This window comes from Scleropages formosus, chromosome 20 (assembly GCF_900964775.1).
Source record: "Scleropages formosus chromosome 20, fSclFor1.1, whole genome shotgun sequence".
Classification (NCBI taxonomy): Eukaryota; Metazoa; Chordata; class Actinopteri; order Osteoglossiformes; family Osteoglossidae; genus Scleropages; species Scleropages formosus.
The window spans coordinates 13,770,579-13,794,173 of record NC_041825.1 but is presented as its reverse complement, the minus strand read 5'-3'; the positions used below and the strand labels follow the sequence as shown (position 1 = coordinate 13,794,173).

General features: G+C 43.8%; 2 protein-coding genes across 5 annotated transcripts in view; one reads left to right on the top strand and one right to left on the bottom strand.

Moving 5' to 3' along the window:
- The window catches only part of radil2b (Ras association and DIL domains 2b), a 35,178-nt gene extending 31,049 nt beyond the window's left edge, over positions 1–4,129 (bottom strand). The window contains exon 1 of the mRNA XM_018762148.2: positions 3,299–4,129. Within this exon, the coding sequence (XP_018617664.2) occupies positions 3,299–3,426 (128 nt within the window). The 5' untranslated portion in view covers positions 3,427–4,129. The remainder of the gene's footprint in view (positions 1–3,298) is intronic.
- Positions 4,130–10,704: 6,575 nt separating this feature from the next.
- The window catches only part of abcc3 (ATP-binding cassette, sub-family C (CFTR/MRP), member 3), a 46,273-nt gene continuing 33,382 nt past the window's right edge, over positions 10,705–23,595 (top strand). For 2 of the 4 annotated variants that reach the window (XM_018761850.1, XM_018761849.1), the window contains exon 1: positions 10,705–10,962. In XM_018761850.1, the coding sequence (XP_018617366.1) occupies positions 10,915–10,962 (48 nt within the window). In that variant the 5' untranslated portion in view covers positions 10,705–10,914. The remainder of the gene's footprint in view (positions 10,963–23,595) is intronic. The other 2 variants (XM_018761846.1, XM_018761848.1) reach the window with 2 other exon arrangements.

Genomic DNA, 23,595 nt, shown 5'->3' with positions numbered 1-23,595 from the left:
AAAAAAAAAAAAAAAAAGAAAGAAACCCTTCCCACACGCAAGGACAGTGCGGTACACTAAATAAGTGGTACCTATCAGGCAAGTAACAAGAAGCAACCAAATCAGTCATGTTTGTCAGAACACTAATAGTAATAATATTCCCCAGCAACATTAATACAGTGACAGCTTTCAAATGTCTGGTCTTTTTCATTCTGAGCTTAATGAAGTGGCATAATTCAGATAATGGTGATTTATTGAATATGTTCAATCCATGTTCGCGGGCCCACTATCGACCTGTTACTACTGTTCCACGTGCAGATTAGATGTGCCATACAGGTCATTTTGGCTCCAGGTGGCTTTAAGCAGGTGCCACAAATGCGTGATCAGAGGGGCACATCAGCACACGGCAGTGCACCAACGGTATCGGATATCTACATTTCTCCCATTAGTCTACTAGTACATTTTCACGTTCTTACTCAATATGTAAATACAGAAATTCAAAAGAATGCCAATTTTAGCCATTTCCCTATTCCGATACACTTAAGTTGGCATCACTAATATACCATAGTATGTTAAGTCAAAAGGTTACAACATATCACAGATGTGATCATGTAGCAACTTCTAATAATTTCCATAAGGCTGTACAGACATTCCGGAATTCCACAGAGGTTTCATGCAAATCAACTGTCAATTTTTCCAGTGGAAGAAATTTAAACGCTTCAGTCATCGAGATATTTAGAGGGAACTTCTAGGGTGGACCACAACATTAAAATACATTTGTTTGCCAAGTAAGAAAGAGTAGGCAGCCTACAAACTAATATCAAAAGAAAATTTTGGGCTGTGGTATAAGAATAAAACAGATTGTGACAAATCAAACTTTTTGTCAAGGTTTTTTTCTTCTTTTTTTTTTTTTTTAAAATTTTATTTTAAATGGTTTTGTGAACCCCTTTCCAGTAGGCTTGTATCTTCCCACACTCCCCAAATAAATGCTATCAAAGAGGCTTTGCATTTGAAACATGGCTGAGATGTCTCTGGGAACATCCTGTGAAGGTGCAATGGAATCAGGTAGATTCTGTGAAGTTCTTGTGCCCACAGCCCCATCATTGCATCTTAAGAGCCAGGACTGACACTGGGGAAAACAAGGTATAAATGCGGCGATCAAGGCCTTGGAATAGTTCGGCGTAATGAGCCATTTCTCGACGTTCATTAATTCAGTCTGTAGCCTATTCTCTTTTTCTAGGGATGCAATAAAGTGTCAGCTGCAGGAGACCGTAAAGACAGTCAGTTCGGGATCCCCAGGTGTCTTAACATCTCTCCAAATTGGAAGAGTGTTGAACATGACAAAATTTTTGAATAGAGATGGGATCTTACGAAATTTCCAAATGAAAGGCAGAGACCTTGACAGTCTTGGACAGCATGAAGCAGACTCCGCATCAATTCAGAGAGAATTCAGTCTAGCCCGGAACCACTGTCATTTGTTTAATTTGTGCTGTCAGAGTAAAATCTCATATTTGGTGCAGAAGCCCCACCCTGGCCTTTTAGACAAAAAAAAAAATTGTGGAGAGCTTAATTCTGAATGTTTGTTGTTCCAGATAAATCTAAAAACTGTGGTGTCTAATTCTTCCATTTAAAAAAATTAATAAATCATCTGACACACAGCAAGATATATTTTGGAATAGCTAGAAAAGATGAGGTAAAACATTCATTTGGACAACATTTATGCTACTTAACGTTGGAACAGGCAGAGAGGTAAATGAGCCCAGATTCTCTTATCTTCTGAATCAGTGGTTAATAGTTGGTGTCAAGAAGATTCTCAAGATCAGGAGTAAGAAAAACTCCTAGGTATCTAAAAACCAGAATTTAACCCTGCCCAAGAGTAAAGTGGAACCACCAACTGGAATTAGGAGTATGCAGCTGCATAGGTAAAGATTTAGAGAGACATTTTATAACCTGAAAGTTTACAATATCAGATTTAAAATTTCTGGGACTGATGTTTCAGGATTATTCAGATGCAGCATCACATCACTATCATACTGAGAAATACAATTGGTTCTCCTCTAATCTTACACCAGATATCTTCCCATTGCTCTTAACCATTTTTGCCAAAGGTTCAGTCATAAATGTGAAGAGTAGAGGGGAAAGTAGTCAGCCTTGCCAACACCCTCTTCCAAAAGAGAAACTCTCCTACAGAAAGCCATGTGTGTTAACCCATGCTGAAAGATTTCAACACACCATAATTTGGTTAATTTAAATACTACCCATCTTAAGTCCCTCCATGATTGCAAGAAAGAAGCAGCATTCCACTCTATCAAATTCTCCATCGGTAGATGTAACCTAAGCAATGAAGTTCATAATATTTAAGGCACTGTTTACAGTACCTGGATCCAAACCCAGCTTTAATGGATACAGTCTGATCAGGTTTTATGATTTTTGGGAGGACAGTCTCCAGCCTACATGCCAAAGTTTGGGTTACAAGTGTAAAATCCAAATTCAGCAAACAAATGGAGCAGCATTCTAGTGGATTTTAGCATTTTGTTAAAATTCCACTAATTGAGGCCATATTCCAAGGGTCGGGGATATGGCCACCTTAAAGCATGTTGTTATTTACCGGCATTAGTGAGGAGCATAGTTCAGGGCAGAACTTACAGAATTCCATGGGTCTTAAGGCTTCAGTGAGTCATTTAATACCAATGTCTTAAGAGCTTTGGTGTTATCCAGTACCAGTAGCAGTGTGTTACAGAGCCTCAGTGCGTTATCTGGTTCTCAGTATGATAAAGCATGAATGTAATGTAGCGTACCATTGTGGTACAGAGTATCACTCACTGTATTATAGTGTACCACTGTGATATGGAGCATGACTCAGTGTGTTGTAGCGTACCATTCTGATACAAAGCATCACTCTGTGATATAGCGTACCATTGTGACAGAGCATTGCTGTCTTAGTGTACCACTCTGTGATACTCAGTATCAGTGTGTTGTAGTGTACAGTTATGATAGAGTTTTACTCACTGTTATAAGTGTACAGAGCATCTGTGTGTTGTAGTGTACCACTGAGACACAGAGAATCACTGTATTATATTTATAATAGTGCACCATTTGTGATGCAGAGCATCAGTGTGTTATACCGCACCATTGTGATACAAAGTATCAGTAGAATGTATCATTACGATACAGGGTATCGGTGTGTCCTAGTGTATCATTAAGATACAGGGTTGTTGTAGTCCTGTTGCTGTACCACTCTGATACAGAGTATCAGTGCTGCGGTGTACCAGCGGCGCGTCTCCGAGTTTCAGAGTGACAGAGAGAGTAGTGTACTTACTGCAGGGACCCGCTGCTCGGCTTCCTGCCAAGCTTGGCCAGGCGTCGTTTAGGCGAACTGATGATCATGCCCACGGGGAAGGTGAGGACCTGCTTGGATATCAGACTGTTCCTTTCCTCGGAAATCATTGCTTTTCACTGATCTCCGAGCTCCTGCTCCACACAGCGGACGGTGCGAAGGAGCTCGCGGCGCAGCAGTGCTGAGTTAGTGAGTGAGAGTGTGTGAGTGCCCTGTCTCAGTCTGCCTGGCCGGACGCCGCGTGCGGGGTGCACGCGCTGCGTACTCGCGGAAAACGCGGGGTGTCCTCTCCGGGAGGGAGGGGTGGGCGACCATCGGTCCGCACAGACCCTCGCCGCGCTCTTGTCTTTGTGCCCCAGACAGCGGGACCGCGCCTGTGCGCGCGTCTCCAGCGCGAAGGACTTTCTCTCAACACTGCGACGGAAGGCAGTGCGCGAGCGCAAAACGGGCACCGCACGAGATCCCGCACATGCTGATGATCGCCGCGAGCCCGCGTCACCCGTGCACCGCACGAGCGGCACAGCAGTACCGCGCGAAAAAAAAAAAAGCGCGCAAACTCGTACTTTAACTAACTTGACCGGAGACCGCACGAGGCGTCCAGACCTGCTGCTCCACCGTTACTTTCGGGCAGTTAACCGGAGGCACGAAAAGTTGTCAGAAAAGTAAAACGTTCAAGTCCTACTTTAGTTTCCAGGAAATTGTACAGCCTAAAAACACACCGTACTCAGAAGTTATCGGTATCTTCTCAAAAAGGAGTTCACGGACATGAGAGCACTCGTTCGCAAAGTGCTGCGCTGCTAACGCCACTCAGCGCAGGAGTGCGTACAGGGTTGTATGAGGACTGACCCAAACCTGTGCTGATGCCTAAGCCTTACGTCATCGCGCATTGTGAGCTTGCGGTGCTTCCTATGTGGGCGGGGACGAGCACGAGGAGCCGTCCCTATTGGACGGCAGGGTGCGTACTTTGAAATGAATGAAAGAGGGACGGAGCCGGTGGCTCGAGAGCGTCTTACGGCGGGACACGCAGTTTTCCCTAATTAGAAACGATGGAAAGCATCGTTCACGTGGGCAGTGTTGCTCCCGCACGAGAAATATCATCTACAATTAATTATCTGTACAGCAATGAAAGGTGAATTATACGGGCAATGGTAACAATAACATATTTTGCAACATTTCTAGCTTGCCTTCCTTTATATTCGTCATTGTTAATAATACATTCTGTATAAATACGTGTTTTATGGCCTTGACGAATCAACGGGGAAAATGCTGTCTTTTTAAAGTCTCGTACTACATTTTATCTTACTTACATCACATTGTGTTTTGAAAGCTGTTTTAACTTATACCTGAACAGGTGTGGAGTGCAGCATGTTTGATCTGCTTTTTAAACTTCCACTTTTATTCATTTTAAATGAGAGTTTGGGGGGGGGGGCGTTACAAAAAAGACAAAGAAAATGCGCGATTTGTGAACTAAACAGTATTGCGAACACACGAAAGGAAACCCTAAGCACTGAAGGAAGTCTCTTCCCTGTTTTCTCAGACTGGACACTTGTTATGTTTTAACTTTTATTTTAATCAAGCTGTTCCCTTACGCTACAGTAGCGGCACTGCACTGACTGGGACTGAATTGTTCCCTTTCACTGTGGCAGAATCAACAGAGAAAAGGCTACCGGCGTTCTTCTTATATTCACTTTCTCCATCCGCTGTGCAAGTCAAATAACCCATAACGGGCAAAAATGCCTCGAATAAGCCCGTTGTGTTGAAAATAACTATACTTTCATATGCAGTTGAGGCGATTTTGCTGCATGGCCCGGAACCCGTCGTATATATAATGAGGGCTGCGCCTATTTGTTATGGGGAAATGTGGTTGATTGATAAAAATTCTTGCTTTGTTCTGGAAACCTACAAATATTGATCTTATCCTCTTTCCTTATAGCCATTCTAAGAGGATTTAGCTGACAGATTTAGTCTTTTCCTCATTTTACACACCAGTTCTTTGCCTTAGGAACGCTGTTGAGACCGGAAGCCTGTTTGTAAGTCAAAAGCTAATTCAAAAGGTACTTTTACTACTAAATTAATAATCAATAGCTATACAGTACTGTATAATAATCAATATATATAATAGATCTCTGAAATTTTCCATGGATTAGGTTCCATAAAACTAAACAAACTATCAAATACAAAGACTTAATTTTTATTAACCCTCAAACTATATTAAAAGTCATTTTAAATGACTGAAAATAGAAATTACATTGTTTCCACAAGATCTTTTCAAGCCCGACCGCTGATTTGCGCTTTACTGCCAACTACCGGTTGGATGTGTAACTACAGGCTGCTTGCGCTCTGCAAAAGGCAGCAACTTTGAGCGATAGAAAATGTAGCGAAAAAATAAAAAGGCGGGAAATGCGTGAAGATGGCGCGATGGTTCAGCAGGGGTTCGGGCACCAACTTTGGTAACATCAGGAGCCAATGATCCCTTACACAAGGGTGTGTCTCGGTAGCTACATACATTATGGGTTACTAGGTTACGGTAACTACAACTATTTTTCTGGAGCTGTATATAAACATTAGCATGCACAAGCAACGTTCTTTACAAACATCTATTGAAACATTACTCGGGATGTGCCACGGGGATCTTCAACTCTAGCCAACCTTCCCACTTTCCTTAGCTGCTCCCTACCAAACACAGTGACCCCTTTATTGTCTCCTAAAGTCCCCCTAGTGGTTGAAGACTTAGTTACATTTTTCCCATAATCCAACTATTTACAATAAACATTTTCCCGCTCAAACATACAACGTGAGTCATTGCAATTTAGAGTACATGTATTATTCTTGCATTTCATAACAATTTACAAAATTTGAACATGTGTTTGTAGAATAAGCAGGTTTCCTTTCTTTTGCAAGGTTATATGTTTATTATTGAATTGCTTAGCTATGCAGAACGGGGGGTGCGGTGGCACAGTGGGTTGGACTGGGTCCTGCTCTCCAGTGGGTCTGGGGTTTGAGTCCCGCTTGGGGTGCCTTACAACAGAGTGGCGTCCTTTCCTGGGTGTGTCCCCTCCCTCTCCAGCTTTACGCCCCGTGTTGCCGGGTTAGGCTCTGAACGGGGCAAGCGGTTCAGACAACGTGTGTGTGAGCTATACAGATCTTTGTTTGTCTTACCCTCTGAAATGCCTGTTTTTCGACACAGAGGCCTACTCTAATTCAGCTATGCAGTATATTGAAATTCTGAAAGTTATTTCTTCAAGGGAGGACCATCCGTAACAGTCATGTTCTCACTGCTCAGTCACAATTAAGAAGTCAAATTTATCAGTTGACTGTTAAATACACATGGTATTCTTTAAGTTTTTTTTTCCTTGTGATGATAAAATAATAAATGTACTGTATTGTTGGGGCAATAGCATTTTCTTTCCAAAAAAGGGAAAACTCAATGTTAGTAGCTTTAATATGGTGTGAATTATGAAAACATTTTCTGTAAATGCAGTGAACTAACATTTTACAGTTGACAGTGACTTTACAGACTGCACTCGTCCAACAATGACGCTCTTTATGTTTTGTTGGAAGTACGAGCAGTTACTTTTCCAAATTAAAATGTTGCTGAAATCTTAACAATAGTCATGCAAACATTTTTTCACACTGTTGGTTGTATAAACAGATTGACTGGGGAAAAAAAAAAAAAAAACCTGCTCACTTTTTGTTGCACATAATAATTTAAAACTGAAAAGGGGAAAGGGAAAGGGAAGGGGTGGGAAGCAGAGGATTTCCCCGCGCTGTGCTTCAGCTTGGTACGAAAAAGAGGAGCTCAGCTCGGCTACCAGCTGCTGGCTTTACTCTTTTTTCAGACCTCGTTTTACCTCCTTCCTTCATATGTGCGCGGCGCGCCACCTAGTGGCCAGGGATATTCACAGGGTACTTCAAGCACTAGCTGACACTTTCAGATAAAAGCACCGAGTGCCTCATGCTATCGAATATTTACGACATTCTTCCAGATAAACAACCCACCCATGTATATATATATACATCCAACCATTATCAGTAACCATCTGTCCGACACAGGGTCCCAGTGGTCCGGAGCCTATCCCAGAAGCACATCGTGTTAGACAGGGTACAGCGTGGACGAGGCGCCAGTTCATCACAAAACAACGGTCCACGCGGCCAAACTCCACACAGAGACTGAGCCGGATTGAACCCCGCGTCTGAACCTGCTGCGCCATCGTGCTCCCCCAGACAATCCGTCAACATCACTAAAGCAGGTAGCTTCATGTGTTGCTGTGTGTTGTGATTTTGATGTATATTTCTCACCAAGTCAGTAACTGCTTTTATGTCTTAGCATTACAGTGAAATATTTTAATACTGACCTGAAAATGATGGGGGGTGTCTATACAGACAAATGTAAGAATAGCCCCTATGTTCAAGAACAGGCTGTTATGCGTGACATTTAAATGACACATTAGAACAGTAAAGCTCCCTTACAGTATACTGTAGTAAGTGTGTGCTGTGAAAAACTGCGAGTTAAGAAGAGGCTACCGGAAGTGTGTGGAGACGCTTCTCAACCGCACTGTTTAGTCTGCGTCGCTCGAGCGGCTCCGCTCCGTTTTTCACTCTCGTTCTCCTCCTGTATTTTCACACGTCCGCCAACAGGGGGCTCCGTGCGACCGAGAGCGCAGTTCGCAGCGTGACTCGGACCCCTCCAAACTGTACCCCCCCATCCCTCCCACACACACGCACACACACACGCACACACACGCACACACACACGCACACACACGCACACACACACGCACACACGCACACACACACGCACACACACACACACCGGTGTCATGTGATCCATTCCATCTGTAGTTTAGATAACTAATGATTAAACAATAACGATACCAACAACAACAACAACAGTAATAATAATAATAATAATAATTTCAGCTATGGCACATATTTAAATTCACCAACTGAGTTAAATCTAATTATGCCTTAATTAACCCCTTTCTATTATATTCTCTGTGACATCGGTTGGACTGGGTCCTTGTGTCCAGCCTTCTAAGATACGCATGGAGTGTAACATCTTGTCCTGTGTATTTTGAATGAATATTCCTGCTTCAAAAAAAGGGGGGCACAGTGGTGCAGTGGGTTGGACCAAGTCCTACTTTCCAGTGGGTTTGGAGTTCGAGTCCTACTTGGGGTGCCTTGCGACGGAGTGGCGTCCCGTCCTGGGTGTGTCCCTTCCCCCTCCGGCCTTACGCCCTGTGTTGCCGGGTTGGGCTCCGGTTCCCCGTGACCCCGTATGGGACAAGCGGTTCAGAAAGTGTGTGTGTGTGTGTGTGTGTGTTCCTGCTTCTTTCAAAAATAGGCTATATACTTTGTGACAACCTGAACTGTAAACACACACATTTTCTGAACTGCTTGTCCCATACGGGGTCGCGGGGAACCGGAGCCCAACCCGGCAACACAGGGCGTAAGGCCGGAGGGGGAGGGGACACACCCAGGACGGTACGCCACGAACTGTAAACATTTTCATTTAATTTACTTTTAGGCAGTGGTCATTTATACAGCATTAGCATTTTCCGGAGTAATATTTTACATGACAGTTTCATCATTTCATTGTCCCCAAGAACAACCATGAAATGAATACATTTATTGTAGAGTACTACTCAGTCTACATTTTCCCGCTTAGTGAAAATGAACAGTGAAAATGGAAGGTCAAAAAAATATGTATCTAGAATACAACATTCAACATCAACATTGATGATAGTATTTAGTAATTATTAGTCATTAGTAATAGTAATTGATAGAAGGAATAACATTTATGCAATTCTGCCCTTTGGAGAAGAAAATATTATTTTATTATTATTACACAGCATTAAGAACAGATCGCTACACTTGCTGTAAGAGTGAACTTCTTTCTGCAGAAAATTCATACTCTCTTGGGAAAAATTTTAAGGACTAGTGAAATGTTCAGGGTGGCAGGGTGGCCCCACTGTTCCTGAGCTGTTTGGTTGTAGGTTCAAATCCAGCTCAGTCTGTGCGGGGTTTGCATATAGTCCCTTAGTCCAAAAACATGCAGTTTAGGTGGATTGGTGACTAAACTGCCTGGAGTATTTGAGTAAGAGAGTGTGTGTGTGTGTGTCAGTGTCACTACCTTGTGATGGCCTGGTGTACCCTCATCACCTTTGGGCCTAATGCTTCTGGAAAAGGCTTGGCGCTGGGGTGACCATGAGCAGCACAAGCTGTTAGCAAGAATGAGTGACTAATACTTTCCTTATTACTCTAGTGTCTTCCTGTTTCGACAGATAAAAGAGGTTTTCTTTCTCCATCAGCATCCAAACCACACTTTTCTCACACTCTGGTTGTTTTCAGTATGAGTCGCCTACACCAGTGTGTATGCAGCTTTTTTATATATCAACTAATAGCTTCATCAATACTTTCATCATGGCAGTCGTGAGACCTTACACCAAAAATCTATGACAACTGAGGCTGAAGAACTTTTGCTTAGCTAAAAATATATTAAGATGATCTGTTGGGCAAATTGAAAGAGACAGATTTAGAACTTGATGAGGAGAGTGAAGCAGCACCCACGCTCTTCGCAGCCCGTGCGGAGATTCTTTTTCATCCCTGTGGATCATGACCTGGTTTAACGTTTCCTTCAATAGGCTTCCTTCAGGACTGTGCACTACATTAAAGTACAGCTGGCTACACCGTGTCTCAAAGCATCGCGATTTTTCTTTCGTAGCAGCGGCATTTTATCTCGAACTTCTAGGCCAGGACTAGAAAGATTGTTGTTGCAACTCGGATGTCGTATTAATTAACCAATTCAGAATATAATAGTCTGTTTAATGACGCATGATCGGAGCATAGCGGCTGGGGAGAAGGACTTTTAACTTGAAGGTTGTCGGTTCAAATCCCACTCCTGCTGTAGTGCATTATTAACTACCCTGGACTGTTCCAGCAAAAAAACATCTTTTTGTACAAACTGGTAAAATGTTTACGTTAATCTGGATGAAAGTGTCAGTCAGGCAAGCGACAGTGATTGTGAGTTATAAGAACATTTATTATTTCCAGCACCAGTATTAAAAAGATGTAAAGACATCATAGGCTCTTCTTACTTTGCCGGTAAACCAAAAAAAAAAAAAACACAGTTTGCCGGCAATTTACTTCCGCTCAAGGCGGGGCTCCGATCGCGAGCCGCTTAGTGGGCGGTTACTTGCGGTCCAATTTCCAGTTCGCAGAAAGCAGGGGGAGGTCCCCGCTCTCGCAAGATCCAATGAGCACCGTATGATGGGCGGGCCCTGTCGACATAGCCTCCAATCAGCATTGAGCAATGGGTGGTCTCTACAGTTACAGCCTCCAGTCAGCATCGAGCAGTGGGCGGTCCTTGGCGCTACAGCCGACAGTTGTCGGCGGGTTGCTAACAGCGAACTACGACAGCAGACGGCAGAAATAAGGAGGAGAGGAGAGGAGGAAGGAGAGCGTTACTCTGCCTTTGGGGTAGCGAATTCCAGGGGGCTCCGCGGGTGGTGTGTGTTCCTTTCTATGTTGCATGAACAAACGAAAGAGACGTTTGCGCGTGATTTCCAGAAACGGCGGAGCACCAGTTTTGAGGCACGATGATGGATTTTTTTTGTGAACCAATCTACAACCTCTCACAATTTTGGGTAAGGAAGAGCCCAACTGTGCTGTAACTCGTGTCTGTGACAGTCAGTGTAGCGTTTTTCGCGCCGAGGCGGTAACGATGCGTTACTTTGTTACTGATGTCGACTGAAAGAGAAAGAGGCAGCGCTCTTTGCGGAGATGCTACGAATGAAAACTGCACTTGTCTGACAGCCACCGGCATCTGCGGTGGGGTGAAAAATAGTAAACGGACACACAGTTTGTGTGGTGTAAAGTATCCGGACGCACGTGTTTTTGTGCGATCGTGTGCGGGGCCGAAATGTACGATTGAATGGAAATTAATCAGACAGAAGAACAAGGTAACGCCGGGGGGGGGGGGGGGGGGGGGGGGGGGGGGGGCGTGCGCTGTGTGTGAGACGGAACACACACAGTGACAGTGTGTTTCCCAATCGTGAGGAAGTCGCGTCATCGACGCCCATAAAGTTTTCAGCGCTCACATAAACGCGCCGCCCAAGTGCGCATCATCCTCGTGTCTTGATGCTCCGAAGCTCTCATGCGCTTTTTCTCAGCTCTCTTTGTTACTTTTGAGCTGTGTGCCTGTGACAGCTTTCATATACCGTTATTGTAACTGGAGAAATCGTCTTATAGTTTCGTTTTAGTACAAAGATTTGTCTTTAGTTCTGTTCCAGGTATACATATTATAGCTGGAGAATTAAATGCGGCTCTTCTCCTTCAGAAAAGATGTGGGGCTGCGGTTATGTTTTTGCACACATGATTTCGGAAAATATACATATGGGACAGTTGGTAGTGTAGTAGTTAACGTTTCTGCCTTTGGATCCGAAGGTCGTAGGTTCGATCCCCGGTACTACCCTTGAGAAAGGTACTTACCCTACGTTTATTGATCCAGTAAAAGTTACCCAGCTGTAAATGGGTCAGTTATTGTAAGATGCTTTGGAGAAATGAATCCATTTTCATAGTTAGTCAATGTCTGAGAAAACAAAGGAATTATAGCCCCATTTTTTTTTCTTTTTAAATAAAACTTGATTTCACCTTTTGATTTCTCCAGCTATCTGGAGCGGTATTATTTTATCATGTAATAAATTTTTGATAGGAGCACGGTGTGCAGTGGGTAGTGCTGCCACCTCACAGTGCCTAGAAAGTTTGGGTGCAAATTCGAATCCAGCTCTGTCTGTGTGGAGTTTGCATGTTTACATGGGATCCCTCCCATGGCCCAAAGTTGGGATGTGTGGGGGTTGGGGGGGGGGGCTACAGTGTTATAGACTGGTGTCCTGTCCATGGTATACCCTGGTTAGCTTTGTGCCCTGTGTTCCTGGGATGGGCTTGGGTCAAGAGGAACCACGTTTACATGTTTTTATTTAGCAGATGCTTTTCTCCTAAGACACTTCCAATGAACTCTATGTAGTGTTATCGACTCACACACCTTATTCACCAAGGTGACTTGCACTGCTAGATACACTACTTACACTGGGTCACTCATCCATACACCAGTGGAACACACTATAACAACGATGGCCCCGTATCTCTACTAAAAGAGAACAGTAACATTTGATTTCTCTAGCTATATATTACATTTACTCATGTAGCTGATGCTTTTCTCCAAAGAAACTTACAAGGTTAAGGTTACAGGCTTACAATTGTTTACCCATTTATATAGCTGGGTATTTTACTGGATCAATTTTAGGGTAAGTACCTTGCTTAAGTGTACTGTGGCTGGAGGTAGGGTTCAAACCTGCAACCTTTGTCTCTAAAGGCAGCAGGTTTAACTTCTACGCTACCAGCTGTCCCGTTTTTTTTGTTTACTTAAACATTTAATATGAGAAATACTGCTCCAAGGATATAGCTCGATATGTAACTACTTAATGGAGGCCAGATGATGCTGTATGTAGGGCACACAGTAGGTTAGCTTTGATCTGTGGTGAAAGAAAGGTGCCCCGCACTGCGGTTTCTGTGGGTACGGTCACCCAATCGCATCAGACAAGAACTGGTTTTTAAACAGAATCTAGTTCATTAGTCTGGTGCTGTTGTGGTTGCACAAATACTTCGCGGCTGTGACTGTTACCGGCTGTGTGGTAAGAACAGGGATTTCAAGTACTTCACAGCTGCATATACAGTACATCCTGTGTTTAGTTTTTTTTTTTTTTTTTTTTTCCTCACCTCGCTCTCCTGGTTCATTGCTGAGGCCTGCATAATAACATCACTCACATCATTTACATTTATTAATTTAGCTGATGCTTCTCTCCAACGCGATTTACAATGATTTACCCATTTATGCAGCTGGGTGAGTACCTTGCTCAAGGGTCCTACGTTCAGATATTTGGGTAGGTATACATTCTGGTTAGTTAAGTTTGAGGTCATGCTGCAGCTGGGGCGCCCGTGTTTTTGTGTCGCATCCAGCAATGTCAAAATGTAAGAAAATGTGTAATAAGTTTAACGGAACAACTGGAGGCACAGCTGTGGTGTGAGGATCAAGTCTGCTTGGTGTTGTCTGTGCTCCTAATGTAGGTTTGTGATTTGTACCAACTTATTTGTCCTTGGTGCTAAGATGGAAGCGCACAGTGCTCTTTTCTTTTCAGAATGAAATAAGATCCTAAAGTACATAAATTATATTTACTGATGTAGTGTTGAAAATTTCTTAGTTTAAAGGGGGAAGAGAAAGGCTGTGATATTGAGCTGAAAATCCAAAAAAAAAAATGTACTTGGTTACCAAGAAGAAATAATTGTTTAAACATGAAATACCCAGACGTAAAAACAATGTCATACTCAATACAAAGCGGAAGTATGAACTGAATGCTTCTCCTTAAAGTGCTGAAGTCATGGTTCTTGGACTGGATGTTAATGGCTCTTTTTTTTTTTTTTTTTTTTTGCCCCCTCTCATTGAGATAGGAGCACAAGTATGGGTCATACAAGGTAATGTCCAAATTTCCAGGCAGAAAATGTGAAGGAGACTGCTTGAGACCCTGGTGTTGTTTACTGCAATTTGTGTAAACCCATGAAACTTCCAGAACGCGGCTTGTTTTAGCGTTTTACGAAAAGCTCTTCTCCACCTTTCCTGCTTTCAAAATGCAGCAGACGTCACTCATATTCAAATAAAACATACAAGCTTACTGGGTGTGGTTATTTTTTATTCTTTTTTTTTTTTCTTTTTTTTTTTTAAAAAAGAAAAAGCAAGCTAGGATTTTTTTAAAGTAGTGACAGCCTCTAGCCTAATGGTTAGAACACCTGCTTTTGGCTCCCAAGGTTGCAGGTTCAAGCCTCATTGTTGGCTGTGGTACCCTTGAGTAAGGTACTTGCCCTCAATTGCTCCAGTAGAATTACCCAGCTGTATAAAGAGGTAAATAATTGTAACCTTGACAGTGTAAGTTGCTTTGGAGAAAAGTGTCAGCTGAATTAATTAATCAAGTATGTAGTTTTATGGATAATGGTAATCTGACTTGATATTTTATTATTGCTTGTCTTTGTTCTCATTTAGAAGGTGGTGATGGTGAGGAACAACCAAAGAACACATAAATTATACATTAACTATAATGTCATTTAAAAGTCCAGCTTTTCATTGAGTGCGTTAACTTTTAAAATAGTAATTGCACAGCGATGCACAGACATGCTTCATTCATTGTGTGTAAGCTGGAGAAACCTGAGGTCTCGCTCTTCCTTCCGGGCCTTTAAGGTGTGTGATTATTTTGAAACGGGGCTTTAAAGTAATAAACGGCGTATCATTTGTTTACGTTGAACTGGGAGGCTTAACAACATGAAGTTGTTCTGCTTTGCTCTGAAAAAAATGTCAGGTTTGTGTTGTGCAAAGTTTGGATAAATTAATATTTTTCTCGTCATGCATCTCTCTTTTAACCAGTTGTATCAAAGCATTTTCCCCATGTAAATATTTTGTCTTATCTTTGTTGTGAAATTCTTGTTTTCTCTTCGCTGTTCCATAAAATGTAGGGGGTGCAGTGGTACGGTGGGTTGGACTGGGTCCTGCTTTCTGGTGGGTGTAGGGTTTGAGTCCCGCTTGGGGTGTGGGGTTCGAGTCCTGCTTGGGGTGCCTTGCGATGGACTGGTGTCCCGTCCCGTCCCGTCCTGAGCGTGTCCCCTTATGCCCTGAGTTCCTGGGTTAGGCTCTGGTTCCCTGCGACCCTGTATGGGACAAGCGGTTCAGAAAGTGTGTGTTCCATAAAGCAACACATCTCTTCTGTCTTTCTGGCATTAATCATTGATGCTTGTGTCAGTGTTCTAGAAAATATAACACCCTAAAAATAATGTTGTGTTATGGCCAGTGGTGATTTAGATCCTACAGATGATGAAAGTGTTGGCACAAATGGATATGCCTGGTGGACACACTGTTACCATAAAATAACTGTGGTCAAGTATAAGCAACAGTGGCATTATGAGCCAGCATGAATTCTTTTATTGCTCATCTAGAAAGTATATACTTTTCTGCTAGTGACAAAGTATGACCACTGTTACACTATAGAGATTATATACTGTGGAAGCTTTCAGATTCTTGTAAAGTGTAATTAATTACAGCAGAGAATTGATTTTTGTAAACATTTCTTATAAAGTGGCTTCCACGATAGGCTCCGCGCAGCTGTGACCCTGCCTCAGACAGCCGGTTATCGATCGATCGATCGTGAGCGACACGTTCCAACTTTTATGCTTTTATGTTCGCAATAAACTGATAATGTTCTGAAACAGGGGGGAGTGCGGTGGCGCAGTGGGTTGGACTGCGGTCCTGCTCTCCGGTGGGTCTGGGGTTCAAGTCCTGCTTGGGGTGCCTTGCGGCGGACTGGCGTCCCGTCCTGGGTGTGTCCCCTTCCCCCTCCGGCCTTACGCCCTGTGTTACCGGGTAGGCTCCGGTTCCCCGTGACCCCGTAAGGGACGAGCGGTTCAGAAAATGTGTGTGTGTGTGTGTGTGTTCTGAAACAGACTTTTTTTTTTTTCTCTCTCTCTCTCTCTCTCTCTCTCTCTCTCTTCTCCAAAATTCTCCCCGAACTGGATCTATCTTTCAAATGTCTCATCATAATGAGTGTTAAAGTTTCAAATAATTTGAGACAATTTAATGTGGTTGGGGAGGGGGGGTGCGGTGGCGGAGTGGCGCAGTGGGTTGGACCACAGTCCTGCTCTCCGGTGGGTCTGGGGTTCGAGTCCCGCTTGGGGTGCCTTGCGATGGACTGGTGTCCTGTCCTGGGTGTGTCCCCTCTGGCCTTATGCCCTATGTTACCGGGTAAGCTCTGGTTCCCCAGAACCCCATATAGGACACGCTCTCCTGAAAGTGTGTGTGTTGGGTGGGTGTGTGTATATAATTTGGTCAGTGCTAGTGTATGTATGCCCCCCCCCCCCCCCCCCCCCCCCAAGTGAGTAGGAATAACTTATGAATGAATGAAGATCAATAAATGGCCACAGCAGTAAGTGTACTGCAAAATATCCCGGTTAGAAATAGGTGTCTGCGGAACCGTATGTTAGAAGGTGCCCGTGAAGGGTGGGAACCCCTGGATCAGTCCGGTACAATAGTCTGCCGCCTAATAAGTGTGCCAGTGAGATCAGCTGGAATTAGCGGTGGCAGTGCCCTAATTTGCAGTCAATGCAAAGAGGCCTTATGTACTTTAGGTAAAAAGGATTACAACAGTCATAACAAAATTTCATTGTCATTAAAGCTTTAGTGTATTCGAAGTAGACTGTGGAAGGAGATTTAACTACCTCATGATTTGTAGGCAGAAACCAGTTCAGCTGGAGGCCAGCAGGTGGAGAGTGAAGTGATGACTGTGCCGTGACTCAGCGTTTCACCCGTGGTTGCGAAGGGCAGCGCCGGGGGTCCCGGAAGGCGCCTGATGACTGGGAGGATGAGCTCTTCGTGTTTGACAAGTTCTGCTGGGGGTGGGGCGCTGTGTGGGACGTGCGGAGAGCTTTTCACCGTGAGACAGATGCGCCAGCGCCGCTGATGCTGCCTTTGTGTACCTTGGCGGTTCCATCCTTTCTCTTCAGGTGTTGCGTCACCTGCGGCGCTCAGCGAACAAGTAGCAAACAGTGCTGCAGTGACACAGCGTTGTTTAACTTTCTTTCTTTCATTAAATCCTCTGTTTGTTCCGGCATCCTGTGACATTTCCTCCTCTCGTTATGTTTGCTCAGTGCACCTCTGGCTGCGCTGAGCCAACATCACACTGCCGCGTGATAACCTTTACCGCTTTTGTGTAACGTACGAGTAATTTGTCATTGCCGATTACGGGTTGAATGTTTAATTACGCGAGAAAAAAGTTATAAATCTCGATGCGACTCCTTTCGTTGGCTTTACGGCTTCAACAGCACTTACAGATGTAGTCAGTAGACGGGAAATTTTGGATAAATTGAATGTGGAAAAGGGGGGGGGGGGGTGTGTGGTGGTGCGGTGACACAGTGGGTTGGACCGGGTCCTGCTCTCCGGTGGGTCTGGGGTTCGAGTCCCAGTTGGAGTGCCTTGTGATGGATTGGCGTCCCGTCCTGGGTGTGTCCCCTCCCCCTCCAGCCTTATGCCCTGTGTTGCTGGGTTAGGCTCCGGCTCCCTGCGACCCCGTGTGGGACAAGTGGTTCAGACACTGTGTGTGTGTGTGTGTGTGTGTGTGTGTGTGTGTGTGTGAGTGAGTGAATGTGGAAACTGGTTCGAGCGGAAATCTCTTTTCTCAGTACGTGTTTGAAAGACTCACAAGCATTTCTCAGTGTTTCATTACAGCACTGATTTATTATCTTACTGCCCTTGAGTAAATTGCGAATCGGAGGAGGGAGATGCTTGCAGATGCTGTGGTTGAACTCTCAGTGTGTAAAAGGGAACAGAATAAACTACTCGAATAGAGTTTGGTACCGAAGTTGCAGGCAGCGCACAAGTGCTGAGCTGTATTGATGTCGCAAGGGTCTGTTTAAATGGTTCCTGCAAGAAACTAAAGCATATATAGATTCCCTTATATAGTCAACAGGAATGTTCTTATCAATAATGTCGTGGTTTATGTGCAGTTTCAGATTTCATCAGGTTTTATTTTACTGCCTCAGTTTGTGTTTTACAACATACATACATTTTTAATTTTTTTTTTTTTTTTTTTTTGAGTCAAGTTTGTTAAAATACTCAATTGTATGGGGGGAGGGGGGCACAATGGTTCAGCGGGTAGCACTGCTGCCTCTGCTCCAAGGCTGTGGGTTTGAATCCAGCTCAGTGTGTTTGGAGCTTGCATGTTCTCGCTGTGTTTGTGTGGGTTTGCATTGGGTGCTCTGGTTTTCTCTCACTCTCCAAAGATGTTTTTCAAGAGGTTGGTTAAAAAAAAAAAAAAAAAAACTTCAGCACATATACCGCAGATGGTTGTCGGTGCTCTTGGCGCACACACTGCTTCTGTTAGCTAGTGAGAACTGTCTTAACGTCAGTTCTCACAAGCTAACACAATAATAATCTTTATGTGTACCGACAGGGCATTAAAGCCCACGCAAAAAGCCTGCACCCTGCCACGATAAGATTAGATGGCGAATTCCCTTCCACTCCTTAGCAAACATGCTTTGTGTGAATTCAGTGGATTCACATTTCACTGCCGCACACCGTAAAACCTGTGTGTGTGTGTGTGTGTGTGTGTGTGTGTGTGTGTGTGTGTGTGTGTTAGTACCGCACAGCTGATGCCACTTTCTAGCCGTGGTTCAGTATGTAAGGTGCTTTGAATGGGTGTAGTTTCTTAAGTAGCGATGTCTTGTTCAACGAGTACTTCTACATTCCCGGCGAAGCATAGCTGGATCCGGTCTTGCTTTCTCATACCAGCGTGTGGTTTTGCTACCTTGAAGAATTCTGGAGATTGTAAAATAAAATTTGAGTGTGTTCCTGCAGCTGTTTTTTCTGTTATTATTTTTCGGTTAAGCAGGTTGTCACTGATGCCTGCCTGATAAAATGATGTTATTTACAACAGGAAGCAAGCGCCCTCAGAGGGCTCTTGCTCTCACGGCAAGGGATGGATATGATGGACTGTGCCTTCGAGCACCGTGCCGACTCATCTTAGCATCGCACATTGTGGATGTGTCTGCTCAAAGAGGAGATTACACTGAAGTTCAAGAAGCAACAGATTTTTTTTTTTTTTTTTTTTAAGGATCCTGGCTTTGGCATTGATTCCCCCCCCACATTAATACTTTGGCTAAAGGCCAATCATTTAGTTTTCCTTCTGCAAAGATACAGTCTACACTTCTGGCTGTCATGTACTTCATATTTGTTCTCCTCAAGCGTTTTTTGTTCAAATTTTCCATGCACTTAAAACATGGTGTGGAACTTAATTATTTTAAAAAATAACTTTGTATACAAATTTAAAGAAGAGACCTGATGGAAGAACATATTTGGACTTATGTAAATGTAGATGCTTCGCAGCACCTGGCTTGTCTGGGTATAGGTTCAGATCCAACCTAGTCTGTGTGGAGTTTGCATGTCCTTGTGACTCTATGGGTTTTCTTCTGGGTGCTCTGGTTTCCTCCCACAGTGCAAAACATGTGGGTCAGGTTGATTGGTGACTCTAAATTGCCCTTAGTGTGTGGGTGTGGCTACCCTATGATGGCCTGGCATCCTGTTCTGCTCCCCCCTTGCCTTGCGCCTAGCGATTCTGCGATAGGCTCCAGACTCCCGTGGCCCTGACAAAGATAAGCAGTTAAGTGAATGAGTTCAGATGTTATTTTCAGTGTGTTCCCAAAAGTCCATTTATGGCACCATCAGCAGTGATACGAAGAAAAAAAGTACACTACAATGGGAGGATTCTGGAATCTTCATAACAATACAGACCTTTTCTTCATGAAGGTCTCTAGGGTTATATTTATCATAGATATTTATTAAAGCATTTAAATCTGCAGGTTTTCATACTAGCAATGGAACAAAATTTTAATGGGTGGCTTAAAATTTGTTGTGTTGTGTTAATAAATCAAGCTTGAGACAAGCGGTTGTAGACATTGCATTGCTGTTGTTTCTGTGAAGTAGTGCTTTGCCAAGTTGACTTTTTCCCCTCAAAAGGAAATTGCACTGTTTGTACTAATCATCACGTATTGTATAATACTTATGCACAGATTTGGATACTTAACGTCACTCCATGTGTGCATAGCGGCTGTTCTAAGGCAGTCTGGAGGGAATAAAAAAAAAAAATAAACTGTCATGAGAGGCTGCTCTTCAGTTTACCTGTTGAGGTTAGTAACCAGTCTGGAGTTGTGAACAAGACTGTTTGGTTTCACATGGACTTGTTGCAACAAAGATTCTGCATGGGGTAAAAAAGTAAGAAATGGCATATAGCAAAACTGCATGTGCATATGTCAAAACTAGCCTACGGTTTGTACATCTGATTTTTCTTTCTTTATTTATTTATTTATTTAAATTTTATAGCTCTTAAGTTCTTAGAAAAGGAAATTTGAATCCATTTCTGGAATGTACTTCAATAAAAAATGTACCGACTGCTAATTACTGTTTATTTACCTGACATCTTTGGCCAAGGACACCTGCAACGTTAGATAAGCCATGTTACATTGTTTTACTGTTTATACAGCGTGGTATTTTTGCTGAATCATTTCAGGCCAAGTTCCTTAATCAAGGGCAGTGAAACAGGAAGAACCTGAGGTTATACTGGGCAGTCATCCTGACCAACTGCTACCGGACCCACTGTTTAAGTTTAACTTTAACTTACTTTGCGTGTAAATTAAATAATGTGTTTAATGAACCGGGCTCCCTGGCCACAGTCTGACGCGCAAGTGCGTGATCTCGGAAGCGATTCTTCTTCAGCCTTCGGCACAGTCATTGATGATTCCTGATCGCCTTCCTTCTAAAAAATTTTTATTTTTTTTTTTCCCCCTGCCGTGTACCGTACCGTAACCTTGACCTTGTAGCCGCTGAACCCGGACCATAGGGACATGTTATCAGAAAGTCTCCAGATTACTTTGTTTACTTTGTTTTCTTTAGCCTTTTTCCCCCAGTCGAGGCTTGACGTTTGTGTTCTGATGCAGCTACAAGTCGATATCCTCGCCTCGGAATCGTCTTCGGTTTCGTTGCCCCGCGCGACCTCCGTAATCGCCGCGATGCTCGTTTTTGTTCACCTCCCCCCCCCGACCCTTTCTTTTTTTTCTTGTGACCCCTGTGTGAGTGAAAACAGTCCTGCCAGAAGCAGTTGTGACTCTTGTTACTCCACGCTTGCGTCGAGGGCCTGCAAAATTAATAGCGGTGTTTCCGTCGTCAGTCCCGAGTCTTCGCTTCCTCTCTCGGGTCTGCGTACACCGGAGCACTTATGCAGCATTTATACATGCGTACGGAAACGAGACTTTGTTTGCAGAAAGAAGCGTTTGCTCTCATGCAGTTATTTTTTTGGGAAGGTTGTGTTTGGCTTGGCTGCAAATGAAACACTAGGGCTCTTTGCATTCCTCTGTACGCTCTGCTTTGCACAAGTATCTCTGTGCTCATTTTCGCACCTACGTCTTGTTTGGCTGTGTTGCCCAACGGTCTGAAAGGCTTGTTAACGTGGCTCGTCTGCACGGCACGATTCCTCGAGCAATTTGTCGGCTTGTTTTGACGGCGATGGCGTTGGGGTCGCTTAAAAATGTGACGCTTGCTTAAAAAAAACTCGGCTTTACGAAAGAAGATTGGAAATGCATGGAGGGTACGTGCATTTTCCTGTGTTGCTTTAGCATGTGGAAGAACACTTTAGTAGTTTATAACGTATGCATGTGGTTAATTGCATTTATTTGATGATTTTCTCCAAAGCGGCGGAGCGTGTTTAGGCTGCCTACAACTATTTATACGGCCGGGTAACTTTTACTCGAGCAATTTTGGGCAAATACCGCGTTCAAGGGTGCCACAACGGCATGTGGGATTTGAACCCGCGACCTTCGGACCTTTGGCAGCGCCTCTAACCCCATCAGCTGCCTCGAGACCCTAAGTGAGAGCGCCTCCGTCCACGGAGCTTCTGAAGTCAACGGCGACACATTTGCTGAGTAGCAAAATTACGAAAACGGTGCACAGAATACTCGCTTCCAACTAATGTGGTGCGTGCTGTAAGCCGATAGTCAGCGTTAAAAAAGGAAAAACTGCTGAGGAAACAGATTAAGCTGTCACGCTAGCGCTCGCTGTGGTAAGATGGTACCATCTTATCTGATGGTGAAAAAAGCAGGCCCTAGATGAGGATCACAGCAGTACAAAATGTGTCAACTTAGTTCGATCATGATTAAATGCACTATTTTGTTGATCAGTTAATGTTTAAACATCTTCATAAGAGTACAGAATGTTCCGGTACTGTGACCCGTAGGTGTGACGTGGGGCCTGTTCCGTACACGAGTAGCGCGGGCTGTTATGGATATCGAATGAGTTGCGGAGCGTGGCGTAGAGTCGCCGCTTCGCGATCGAAAGAGCCGCATTTGAATCCGCACCCAGTCCCGGTGCCCGTGAGCGGGGCGCCTGTACCTTGAATCGACGCAGTAAAAGTTATCCAGCGACATAAATGGGTAAATAATTGTAAGTAGCTGGATGTACAAAATTAACATCGTAAGTCACTTTGGAGGAAAGCGCCAACTGAGCAAATATCTCGAGAAACATGAAGCCGGAGAGCATTTGCGGTTTAAAAAAAGTGGATTTTGGTGAAGCGTTCAGTGGTTTTTTTTTTTTTTTTCCAACTTCATCAGCATTTTCTCAAAAGTGGTATCGATAACTCGCATCAGATTGCGTTTCGCTGACTGCCTCGTCACGCTTTGAAATAAGGCCGCGCTCTTGCGAATGGATCCAGTGTTTATGTCCGTCGAAATGTTGCTGTGTACACATAAGAAATTTTAAATATTGGTTGTAGTTATATTTTGCCTTACCATTATAGGCTTCTGTATCCCGCAGGCCTTTTATTTTAATAGCCCTGATGCTGGTCAGTCCGGTGGTGGGTCACCGTGTGCTATTTCCGTGTCAGTGTTTCACTTGCTGGCTGCCTGTTACATTTATATTGTTGATTCTCTTTTAGGCTTGTGTACAACAATATGGTAAATCATGGGTAGTCGGTGGTAAGTTACTTAAAACATGGTAAGTCATGGTTACAGTGGAGTTTTCAGTCTGCGGCCTCTTCGTAGTTCTGCCGTCCAGGCGGTAACGGAATCCTGTAGCCGAAAGGTGAAATAAAGAACGCTTTACTTTTTGAATAAGCTGCAGACTAATAAGGTCAGTACTGTAAATAAGGTAAATAAAGATCTGGTTCTAATCGGATGGCGCCAGTAGCGTCCTGTTCTCCTTGAGGGGGGTGGGACGTGGTGTGCTGAAGAGACCTGGGATGGGGACGGCTGGTACCCACAGTGAGGGTTACTCGCTGCAAGTTCATACAGTGCTTGCGTTTCGTTCTTTGTATATGCCCAAACTCCTCAAGCTGTGCGAACTGAGAAAATGAATCTTTTGAAACATTCCCGCAAGCTTATGGGATCCGTTGTCTGCTTTTGGATAAAAGCTCACCTAATTGTTGTTTCATCGCTAACTGCTGAAAACAGGCGCCGTTACTTATTGCTTTTTAGACGTGCTCGGCAGCACTGTTAATTGCGCTACAGTGCCGCCCTCTCTGTATTCATCTGAAGTTAACATTTATTCATTTGGATGATGCTTTGCTACGGTGCGGCTTAAAGCGTCAGATTTGTGTTCTAAACTTAATGTACAGTGGTTCGCTTTTTATATATCTGGGAAGCTTTTA